The 12,500-nt window shown below is 42.4% G+C and overlaps 2 protein-coding genes across 10 annotated transcripts in view; one reads left to right on the forward strand and one right to left on the reverse strand.

The window, feature by feature from the left end:
- The window catches only part of LOC135112076 (3-oxo-5-alpha-steroid 4-dehydrogenase 1-like), a 360,238-nt gene that overhangs the window by 196,116 nt on the left and 151,622 nt on the right, over positions 1-12,500 (forward strand). The window lies entirely within an intron of this gene.
- Positions 2,071-12,500, reverse strand: part of LOC135112075 (T-cell leukemia homeobox protein 3-like) — a 70,213-nt gene continuing 59,783 nt past the window's right edge. The window contains exon 4 of one of the 2 annotated variants that reach the window (XM_064025998.1): positions 2,071-5,504. In XM_064025998.1, the coding sequence (XP_063882068.1) occupies positions 5,330-5,504 (175 nt within the window). In that variant the 3' untranslated portion in view covers positions 2,071-5,329. Of the gene's footprint in view, positions 5,532-12,500 lie in introns of both variants that reach the window. The other variant, XM_064025997.1, reaches the window with a different exon arrangement.

Here is a 12,500-nt window from a genome sequence, read left to right on the forward strand (position 1 = left end):
ATCCTAATACATACTAAAAAAATAAATAAATAAATAAATAAATAGACATTCCCCCCGCACGCAAATACACACACACACACACACACACACACACACACACACACACACACACACACACACACACACACACACACACACACACACACACACACACACACACACACAAGGATCAAATTACACAATTCAGTAACGTTTTATCATTTATTCCTTATTACAAAGACCAATATGTACATGCTCCAAATGTATACTAACTAGGGGCATCTACACTATAACACGTCTGGGCACACAGCAAGCAGGGCGCGGGGAGGACAGCACTTGCCACACACTGGGACAAAGGGGAGGGGGGAAAGATTTTTTTTTTTTTTTATCATATTTTTATTTTATTATTTTTTTTTTTATAAGGGACGCAAGAAAGGGTTTGGGAGAATTGTGGGTTGTGTTTTCCCCTAGTGATGATTGTATGATTTGTTTCTGTTGTTGATTTTCTTGTTGTTTTGTTGTTGTTGTTTTTGTTGTTGTTTTCTGTTGTTTCTGCACACTGAATGATTTGTTTATTTATTTTTTTATTTTTATTTACTTTTTATTTTTAGATGAGTGGTTGGATGGGTAGCTGTGTGTGTGTGTGTGTGTGTGTGTGTGTGTGTGTGTGTGTGTGTGTGTGTGTGTGTGTGAAGTGATTGTAAGTTATTTTGTCTTGGTGAATGGATAAAAAAAGTCATAAAAAGTAGGTTTTCTATAATGCTATAAATTATTTTCCATCACACAATAATTAACTAAACGTTGTTATGAAATTATGGATAATTTATTAATGTATTTTGTTTACCTTGTTAAAAAGCGAATCAGTAATTAATAAATAACAATAACTAGTCGTAAGAATAAGAAATTAAGAGAAGTTTTAACAGAGCCAACTTTTCGTCTTACAAATCTTATAATAATAAAAAAAAAAGAAAAGAGAAAAATTTAATAAAAGGCGAAACAGCCATAAATACAAGATTAGAAAAGGTAACAAAGAAAAAAAAAAAGGAACAGGCAAATCTTATAATGACTGAGAAAAATAAAGCACACCAGATTATAAACAACAAAACCACACACTAAAAAAAAAAAAAAAATAGAAAACGGAGATGTAACACAACATTTTCACCTTGACAAAAAGTATGATAATAATTCACACGGCGATTAATACTAATGAAAGAAAATATTCAGAAGAGCAAGAAATGAACATACATACATTTGCAGAACCTAAAACACCAATGGTTCTATTTTTTTTTTATTATTTTTTTTCAGAGAGGGGGAAGGAGTCAAGGGGGATGTTGAGGGGGACTTACATAAAATATCCTTCCAGACGCAAAAAAGAAAACGCGAACCAGAACAACTTTGGGGACAAATTGGATGCGTTACATTTCACGTTTTTTGTTGCATTTTTTTCCCCGTATTCTATTCATATATTCATTTTTTTTTTTTTTTTTCGGGGGAAACTTGGGTCATTATTATTATTATTATTATTATCGTTGCGTTTTTACATCATTTCTCTAGACACGAAACGCGAGACGAGACGAAACGAAGAACATAAAGACACACGAATGAAACAATTGCATCATCATCACAATCCAGCAGTGTTTCGTAAAGTTTCGTTTCATAAAGTTCCCTACGCGTGACTGATAAAAAAAAAAAAAAAGTATTGTGGAGAGGTCCTGTCATCCTTTTAAATATTATTATCACTATTATTATTTATTATTACTATTACTATCATTAATGGTATTAGTAGTAGGGTTTTCCTTGTATTCCCTTAGGATACCGGACAGGATACGAAGGATTCCGGAAAGTGTGTCCTTATATGGCCTTCTTTATTTTCCATTGCTTTTTTCTTATACTTTCCTCCCTGACAGATTCTTAGCTTGTACTTTCTAGCTGCCCTTCCCTCACCTTTCTCGTGTGTGTGTGTGTGTGTGTGTGTGTGTGTGTGTGTGTGTGTGTGTGTGTGTGTGTGTGTTTGTGTGTGTAACTAAGAAAGCTTATATTAGTTAATCAATGATACTGATCCTGCTTTATTTGCTTTTTCATATTAATGCCTTGATTAACACACACACACACACACACACACACACACACACACACACACACACACACACACACACACACACACACACACACACACACACACAGACACACACACATACACACATTCATGATCTTCACCAATGCCATCTTTATTATTTTCTCTCTCCCTCTTTCTTTTTCACACCCTTTATCTTCCCCACATCACACACACACACACACACACACACACACACACACACACACACACACACACACACACACACACACACACACACACACACACACACACACACACACACACACACACACACACACACACACACACAGACATACCTATCATCCTTCCACCATTTACTCCAACTGTCTCCCTCAACCCCCTCCATTCCCTATCCTTCCTCTCACTCTCTCTCTCTCTCTCTCTCTCTCTCTCTCTCTCTCTCTCTCTCTCTCTCTCTCTCTCTCTCTCTCTCTCTCTCTCTCTCTCTCTCTCTCTCTCTCTCTCTCTTCCTTGACCTCCACGTCTCAGAAGAAGAATACTGCCACGTCATGATCACAACAGCATTGCAATTTTCCAAGGGTGACTGGACGCATATAACGAGTCATTTGCAACACTGCACGGGAGACTTGGGGCCTGAGGTGCATTGTGGCAGGTGTGTGGGTGTTGTTGTGGTGTTGTGGTGGTGTTGTGCTGCCGGTGTGGTGTGGTGTGGTGGGGGGAGGGGGAGAAGTGTAGGCTTTGTTAGGTTGGTGTGTGTCAAGAATGCACTCTGTCATTACCCTCATTTGAAGGTATATATATAGATTATCTTCCTCCTCCTCCTCCTCCTCCTCCTCCTCCTCCTCCTCCTCCTCCTCCTCCTCCTCCTCCTCCTCCTCCTCCTCCTCCTCCTCCTCCTAACAGCAAAGGGAGATTGTTATCAATACAATACTGAAAGCCGAGAGTTCCCACTCCTCCCCCTTCCTCTCCCCTTCCTCCCTCTTCACCCTCTTCCCTCTCTTCACCCTCCCCCTCCCCTATCTCCCACCTTACTTCAGTGTCAATAGCCTTTTAATAGTCTCCCCTCATGCTAGTGACCTAACCAACCCCCGTTTTCATTTCCCCTTTCTCTCTCCTCTTTTATCTCGCCTCTCCATGCCCCGTCTTTGTTGTCTCTATTTTTTGTTTTTTTTATTCTATTTTCTCTCTTTCCTTTTCTTTTCGTTTTCGTATGTTAGATTTTTTGCTGCGTGTTTTTTTATTATGGTCTAATGTTTGTGTATGTTATTTTCTATAGGTTTATCAAGTGAATGGTGACTCTCTCTCTCTCTCTCTCTCTCTCTCTCTCTCTCTCTCTCTCTCTCTCTCTCTCTCTCTCTCTCTCTCTCTCTCTCTCTCTCTCTCTCTCTCTCTCTCTGCACTAGAAAATAAACTACCAATAATAATTTCCTTTTCATTTCTACCTCTCCTAACCGTACTTTTATCTATTCACCCTCCTCCTCCTCCTCCTCCTCCTCCTCCTCCTCCTCCTCCTCCTCCTCCTCCTCCTCCTCCTCCCCTGTACCCCGCCTGTCTTCTGCGTCCGGGAAATAAAGGCATATGTAAAATTCAGGTGTTTCTTTCATCACTGGGTATAAAAAAGTAGCGGTCACTCGTACAGGAGAAGAAAAGAATAACAACATCTCGATTGTGGTTGTGATGGTGTTATTTTTTTTTATTGTTATTTCTCTCTCTCTCTCTCTCTCTCTCTCTCTCTCTCTCTCTCTCTCTCTCTCTCTCTCTCTCTCTCTCTCTCTCTCTCTCTCTCTCTCTCTCTCTCTCTCTCTCTGACTAAATGTGGCAGAAATGGTTTACTTTCCTACTACTACTACTACTACTACTACTACTACCACCACTACTACTACTACACACACACACACACACACACACACACACACACACACACACACACACACACACACACACACACACACACACACACACACACACACACTTCATCAAAATCAGACACAGTAATAGCAGTATTCATTAACTACAAACAAGCACTTGGGTTACCTTACAATCACCTGGATACAGACACGTGGGTCTTAATTAGGACATCAGGTTGAGTTGTCCAGGTAAAAACATGTTAATTTTCCTTCATCCAGAGAGAGAAAGGGGGAACTGGAATCCTTTCTTGTGTTTTCTGGGAAAAAATAGTTTGGAATTTTCTTGCTTCCCGAGAGAAAGACACAAAGCTGAAGCCTTCCCTGTGTTTTTCTTGTAAGTTATTGACATATTTAGTGTTTTAAATTATAAGAAATATGTTTTCTTTGTTATGATTATGAATGTTTTTTGTTTTTTTTTCTGTGTGGAGTAGAAATAACAACTTGCATCTGGCCTTCGCGTATCCTTGAACAGGGTGCGGGAGGGGGCGGCTGAGGGGGAGGAGGGTTGCTAAAGAGGGTTCAATACTGTATATACACACACACATCCTCCATAGCCACTCTACAGAGGACTGGCACCTCCTATCAAGACCACCGGAGTTACACGTCTAGTTTAATGCTGGAAAAATAACAGGGAGTCGAAAATAATTACTATGAGTCGTTAATCAAAAGAAAGGAGCGAAAGTTTGAGTAAGGCGCGTGTTGGAACAGGATTGAATTGTTTGCTAAGAACACGGGAACTGAGAAGGATTTGTATCAATGCATCGTCTATAGCAGAACCTTAATGAGGTCACTTATACTGTCTGTCACTCACTAGTTCATCTCACTCCAACACTCATGTCTGGTACTCGTCGCTTCTTCGTAACGCGTCACTCTTCACACCTCTTGTCTCCTCACTGCAAGTCTTCACTCGTCCGTAACTCGTTTCACTGGGCGACGATAGAACACTGCGTACACACACTTGCCTTCACTGTGTCTCTTATTGCCGTGTTTGGGGCAGCACACCACAGGTCCCGCTGCCGCCACGCGTTCCTTTCAACGTAACATTACTAAGGGAGTCTCCGCCAAGACACACGAGGGGAGGTGTCCTGCTCGGCTCTCTTCTCCGCAGCACGATGGAATCCTTCGCCGAGTGACCTTCAGGAGAGCTTCCATCCTAAGAGCGCCTCACACTCTCCCTCTTTCTTCTCCTCCTTTTCTCCTCTCCTCCCTTCCGCGGTAGGGTGAGGCAGGGGCGGGAGTGGAGGGAGGGCGGAGGAGGACAGCAGTGAGGGGAGTGAACCAAGTCTTGCTCTGAGGCTGAAATTCTATTAATGCTCACCGAGGGGTTTTCTCTGCTTCACCCCTCCTGCCCCTCCGCGCGCCCCCCTCACACCGCGGGGAGGGTCGGACTGGCGTTCTGGACCTGGACTGAAGGCAGGGGGGTGAGGGAGGAGTCGTCGGAGCTGGGGTAGAGAGGCTTAGCGGATCCTTCAGGAGAGATCCCCAGCATGAGGCGGTTGGTGGCATTCCGCTCCTGCTCGCGGTCCTCGGCCTCCTGGCGCCTGTCGGGGAAACACGAATTAGATTTCCTGCAGGAGTCTACAGGTTCTTGTCGACTGAGGAAGGCACAGAGGTAGTGGGTGGCGGAATAGCTGCAGTGATAGAGAGAGAGAGAGAGAGAGAGATTTCATAAGGAGGTTGGCTAATGGCTACATGAAACTAGTGGAAAAATAAAGACCGCCACCACCAGAAAGTGAGTAAGGAAAGGTGCAGGAAGGTGTGTAGTTCTTACTTGCCCTGCTTCTCTGTATTACGTTGTGCGGTGTATCACAAGGAAAGGACCGCTGCTGTTTGCTCTCTTATTTAGTTTCTCTGACGCGCTCTCTCGTTCTCAGTTAATAGTTTACCATCAAGTAGTGTTTAATTTAAGCTAGTCCTTTTTTTTTTTCTGTTCTGAGTTTTAGCTTTACGAATCTTACTTTTTAATAGTTAACACTCTCTCTCTCTCTCTCTCTCTCTCTCTCTCTCTCTCTCTCTCTCTCTCTCTCTCTCTCTCTCTCTCTCTCTCTCTCTCTCTCTCTCTCTCTCTCTCTCTCTCTCTCTCTCTCTCTCTCTTACCCCACGCCACTCAAAACAGACAAAGTACGCACATTACTCTCACAAAGACGCATTACTCCCACTACGACACCGCTAATCAACAAATACCTTGATACCTTCCCTTAATTAACTCCCACCAACGTTACGTACCACCTCACGACCACCTGTTCTCTCTTTCCCTCTCTCCCCTTCACTAGCACAAAAAACGAACCAACAAATCATTAAAACAACGAATTTATATTAAGACTGAGATGATTTCCTGTGCCCCTTCCCAGAGCCTTACCTGCGCTGACCTCCCCCTCACCTGTCACACCTGAGCCCCTACCTGCCCTTCTGCTAATGGCCTCGAGGACAACACACCTGAAGACACAAGACACACGGCCCCTTAATGGTCCCACGCTCGTTCGTCTCTCCATTTGACCCTTCCCTCCCTCCCTTCCTCTCTCTCTCTCTCCCTCTCTCCCTTACCGTTCCATTCTCCTTACCTTTGTCTTGTTATCTCCGCCTCTCGCTCTCTCTCTGTCTGACTCTCTCACATATCATATCTATTCTCTTCACGTCTTATCACTTGTTTTATGTTTGTTTTTATTTGTTTTGTGTTGTGTTGTGTGTGTGTGTGTGTGTGTGTGTGTGTTAGGATGATTAGCTTCCTTGTTTGTTTAGAAGAGTTTTGTTAGTTTGTTTGTTCGTGTCATGTTTTTTGAGTTATTAGCGCATCTATTTCTGATCGTAAGTGATTTTTTTCTTTCCTTTTTGTTTTGTCTTTCTCTGTTGTCAGTCATGTTATCCAGGAAAAGAGTGTGTGTGTGTGTGTGTGTGTGTGTGTGTGTGTGTGTGTGTGTGTGTGTGTGTGTGTGTGTGTGTGTGTGTGTGTGTGTGTGTCTCTCTCTCTCTCTCTCTCTCTCTCTCTCTCTCTCTCTCTCTCTCTCTCTCTCTCTCTCTCTCTCTCTCTCTCTCTCTCTCTAGGGGCGTCTAATGAGAGAACACGCCCTCCATAAAGTCAGTGTGATCTGCGGAGAGACGTGAAGGGCTTGTCAATGATTGAGTCCCGCTCCCCGCTGGCCGCCGCCCCCTTGTTGTCCTCTCCCAGGGGTGTATCTCTCTCTCTCTCTCTCTCTCTCTCTCTCTCTCTCTCTCTCTCTCTCTCTCTCTCTCTCTCTCTCTCTCTCTCTCTCTCTCTCTCTCTCTCTCTCTCAGTCATTGTCTTCATTTGCTGTTTTCTTCCCTTCCTTATTTCTCCTCCTCCTCCTCCTCCTCCTTCTCCTCCTCCTCCTCCTCCTCCTCCTCCTCCTCCTCCTCCTCCTCCTCCTCCTCCGGGCGAAGGGCGTGAAGGGTGGTCAGGCGAGAAGAAGGAGAGTCCCGCCACCTGCCACGCTTCCCCTTTATTATTTATCTTCTCTCCCTTCCCTCCCCTTTGTCCCTCTCCCCTCATCTACCCTTCCCTCTTTTCTTCACTCCCCATTATGTCCCGTCTTCCCTTCTTCTCCCTCTACAGCATTTCTCTCTCTCTCTCTCTCTCTCTCTCTCTCTCTCTCTCTCTCTCTCTCTCTCTCTCTCTCTCTCTCTCTCTCTCTCTCTCTCTCTCTCTCTCTCTCTCTCTCACACACACATGTATAACTATTTCGCTTCTGTTTATCTTCATTTCCATAATTTATTCCGCTTCTCTTCATTACCATTATTTTCCTCCCTCTCCGTTCCTTTGTCTTATCATAATCTTACTCTTATCTCCTCCAGTACCTCGCTTTAACTTTCTGTTTTGCATCACCATCATTTCTTTTTCCCCTCCATTCCTTTTGTCTTATCATAATCTTACTTACTCCCTCCAGTACCTCACTTTACCGTCACCTTTCTGTATTACTCCCTGACTCGCCGGTGTCCCCTTCTCCCTTCCTTCCTTTCTTCAGGCGAGCCACCCTTCGGTTTCCTCCACAGAAAGTCACACCGGACAGCAAACAAGACGGAAGTTCCTCAACAATCCTGAATTAACAAGTATTCCTGGGTGTCTCGCAGCGTCCACTCGCCTCCCCAAGACCTACACCTTCACAAATTCACCTTCGATGATTGCTACACCCCGTGAGAATTAACCTCCTCGCCTCCTTCGTCTCCTCCAGTCGGCGCCGCCATCTCCTTGACGTCAATTATTCACGTTTCTCTTCGTTATCGAGCTCGGGTGTCAAACTTGGAATCCAGGGGCTGACAGGTCTCAGAAGTCAATGGTTTCCAGAGGATCGGGGGCCGGGTCAGGTTTCCAGCGCAATGGTCCAGTTGTAACATTGATTCCAGCGTGAGTTCTGGAGTTTGGAATAATTGATCGGCGTCCAGAGAGTCACTGAATGATTGTATGAAGCGTGTGTCAGTGTACGGGGCCGTGAGAGAGAGAGAGAGAGAGAGAGAGAGAGAGAGAGAGAGAGAGAGAGAGAGAGAGAGAGAGAGGGAGGGAGGTCACTTTCCATCCATGTCCCTTCTTCCCTTATTTAATTTTCTCTCCCTCTATTCCTTCATTTCTCTCTCTCACACGCACTGCCTCTCTCTCTCACCATCCCTGTATCTTCTCCCTTTCCATTATCTCCTCCTCTTCTCCTCGTCATCATTTATCTTCCGTCTCCTCGCCCTTCTTGTTCCTCCCTCCTTTCTCTCCTCTACCTCCTTAGTCTCCTTCTCCCCTTTCCCTCCCTCTCACTCTCACTGCTCCAACATTAATAATTGCACTTCAATATCTTCGCTCTCCCTATCTTCTCCTCCTCCATTTCCTCTCCTTTCTTGTCTATTTTCCTTCTCCTTCTAACTTCCGTCTTCGCATGTTTATTCTTGTATTATTTTCCTTCTTTCCTCTCTCGTTATTCTTTTGTGTTTCCCCCTCTCTCTCTGCTTATTCATTACTGTTATTCTTTTCTTGTGTTTTTTCTTTAATTCATTTACTTATCCTGTCATTTCGTCTTATTCATCTTCGTTACCTTTGTTTCATTGTCCATTGCTTTGTCTCCTCATTTAATCATTTAGTTTTCGATATTTTGCATTTTACTCTGGTTGTAATCATCGTTGTTATCTTACTCCTTCCTCTCTTCCATCTGCTCCTTCGTCTGTTCCTTCCTTTCTTCATTCTAACTTACCTTCTTACTTTCCTTCCTTCTTTCTTCCCTCCCTCCTCCTTCTCTCCCATCTTCCTTTCTTTCCTTCCTTCTTACTTTTATCCCTCCCCATCTTCCTCCGTCCGCACACACACACACACACACACACACACACACACACACACACACACACACACACACACACACACACACACACACACACACACACACACACACTGCAACATGTATCTTTTACCCATTAATTTCACATAGCGGTCTGATGAGGCGAACACGAACAAACAGAAGCAGGTGTGTCTAGGCGGCGCGACACCCCAAGACTCTCCCGGCAGGTAATAATTAATGTGTGACTCGCCTTCACGCGGCTTATTTACCTCATTAATTAGGTGTCTTCGGGCGATAAGACAGGTGTCACCCTCGCACCGCTACTAATTAATGAGATGTGTAAGTGTGCGTAAGGTGCGTGTGTCGACCGAGGTGTGTGTGTGTGTGTGTGTGTGTGTGTGTGTGTGTGTGTGTGTGTGTGTGTGTGTGTGTGTGTGTAGTGTCCTGGATGTTTTTTTTTTATGTGTGTCAGGTGAGAATGAGTTATGCAGTGTGTGTGTGTGTGTGTGTGTGTGTGTGTGTGTGTGTGTGTGTGTAATATGAACGATAGGTATGATGAATCCTTGTATGTTTTAATTATATAGTTATTTTTCTGTAAAGATAATTCAATTTTCGATAATTTCTCTCACATTTCTCTTCCTCGTCCTCTTACTTCTCTTCCTTTATTTTTCTCTTACGAATTTCTCATTTCTTTTTTTTTAATTTCTTCTATACTGTAACACACACACACACACACACACACACACACACACACACACACACACACACACACACACACACACACACACACACACACACACACACCTTCATTTCACATTCTCAGCCCCACTTTGGCCAAGGAAAGCGGAGGCAGATCGGATGTCAGACCGCTAAGTGCTCTTCTTAACACAATAACCAGGGTTCGAGGCCCGTTAGTTATTTCACCCTGACGCGGGGGGCGGTGATGAGTGGCAGCAGTAAATCCGGCAGGTAAATGGGGAGTGTGCTGGTGGTGTAGGTGTGAGTGTATGTGGGTGTGGTGTGTGACTTACTTGTGTGGTTTCCTTTTTAGATCTGAGTTGATGTGTTGAAAAAATAGATCAGTGGTAGATGGTAAGCCTTTTTTTTTTTTTTTTTTTCTGGTTCCTTACATCAGTGGATTTGAAGGTTTTTTGTTGTACTGAAACACGAGAAAGGTGAGAGAAATTTGGATTTGAACTTCAGCTGTACTGTAAAATGAGAACGATGACAGATAGCCCCCATTTCTTACAGTTGTCTATTTGAACTCTTTGCCGTATTGAAACACGAGAACGCTGAAATATGTAAGTCTTATTTCTGGTAACTTACAACAATGGATTTGAACTTTTAGCTGTAATGAAAAAGGGAATAATGAATAATGCCTTATCTGGTACTATTATTGCAATATTTTCTGATTCCTTGGTGGCCGCTCAAGTGAGGATCGCAAGGGTGTTTGTAGGGTTCGCTAAATGGTCTCATAAACTGTGAACCGTAAATAAGTGTGATATATCAAAGTAACTGATAATTGACACTACATGCATTAAGGGTCGCGGGTCAGGCCTGGAGTGCATTAATTAAGGGACTCATCAACAATAGTTTGGGAATCATCGTTTTAGAATAATAAAGAGCATAAAGACGGGATAGTAAAGCTGACGAAGAAGAAGAAGAAGAACTAATTATTGTTTTTATTACTACCTCTCATTATCGTTACGGACTCAACTCAACATGTAGAATAGGGAAGAAGAAGGAAACCACTGATTACTGCACTGGGAAAGAAAAACTGATAGGGCAAAACATGTATACTTACAAAATAAGAAACAACACGAAACTGAGCGAAGATGACAGAATACAGAAAGAAAAAAAAAGGTAATAAAAACAACAGACGGACTATAAGGAAGAGGTGAGCAGGTAGTGGAAGAGTGGATAGTACCCGCTGTGCCCGCTGTTCTGCTGTGAAAGAATAGAGGACAAAAGGAGCGGTATTCGTAAACATTTCGGCTTCTATCAAGACTACTTTTTGACAGGTTGCACAGGACGTTACTGAGGTTTTGTGGTGTTTTCATGATTCCAGTAACAGCTTAACAAGGATTCTGCATTCTGGATGGGAAAATTATCATAAGAACCTAACAAATAATACCTATGGCCATTGATAATCATTCTTACGAGAGACCAAAGCGTTTAAGAATAGAGGCAAAAAAAAAAACACGCTATAAGAATCCAGTAGGCCTAAAGGTGGCAGAGGCTGATGGCAATAGTTGATTAGAAAAAAAAATAGTGTTACGTGACAGTACTTATTAACAAAATATAACTAGTAACGGTATCAAAGTAAATGAAATAAATGAATAACTGAGAGTACACCGACTAAGTGAGAACTGCTCCCGCCTGGAAAAAAATAATAATGTTGCTGATGGATTGACGCAGAGACAGATAGAGAAACGAAGTCAAAATCGTGATACAGATTTATACGCAGATTAAGCGAGATTTAGTTCATATAGTTAATCCTTTGTTTTCAGCTCTTCCCTAAACTACTGTGCGAATAAATGAACAATAAAGCTCGATAGATAGAGAGTATGAATAAATAGATGAATGAATAACTGAATAACAGGCAGTGCTGATAAATGAATAGATCCTGAAAAAAAAATAAAATAAAACAAATAGATGAGATGAAACATTGAAAAAAAAGAGGGGGGCGTTGGATGGCTACGTGAATAAATAGATGAATAAATGAATAAATAGCAACGCTGATAAATTAATAAGTACAGAAGAATGAAATGACAAATCTCACATTTTGTTCAGTTTCTTTCTCTTTCTTTCCTCAGCGGCACAAAGAAAATGAGAAGAGAAATTAAGTTACGTGTTGTCTTTTAATAACACAGTAAGAGCAGGAGTCTTTGTAGTGCATTTTAACGGCAAATTGTAAGAAGCTGACGTATATTGCAGTACAGGCTTCAGTAAAGGTAATGGGTGATGTTTGATTTGTTGCTTTTTATGATATTTTTATTCGTATGTTTCTAAAATGCCTTGTTTCTTGATTTTTTTACTTTTTTTTTTTTGGGGGGGTGCCTCAAATATTTATGGAAACTTGCCATTCGCGATGTTTTTGTCTCCATATATCACAAATGAAATGGGAGTAATATGCTTTGTTAACTTAATGGTATATATTTGCAGTAGTGTATTTGATATAAGTCTACTTTATTTTTCTATAGCGAGGAGCTTTTTTATTATTATTATTATTATTATTGTTATTATTATTATTATTATTATTATTATTAT

This window comes from Scylla paramamosain, chromosome 23 (assembly GCF_035594125.1).
Source record: "Scylla paramamosain isolate STU-SP2022 chromosome 23, ASM3559412v1, whole genome shotgun sequence".
NCBI lineage: Eukaryota > Metazoa > Arthropoda > Malacostraca > Decapoda > Portunidae > Scylla > Scylla paramamosain.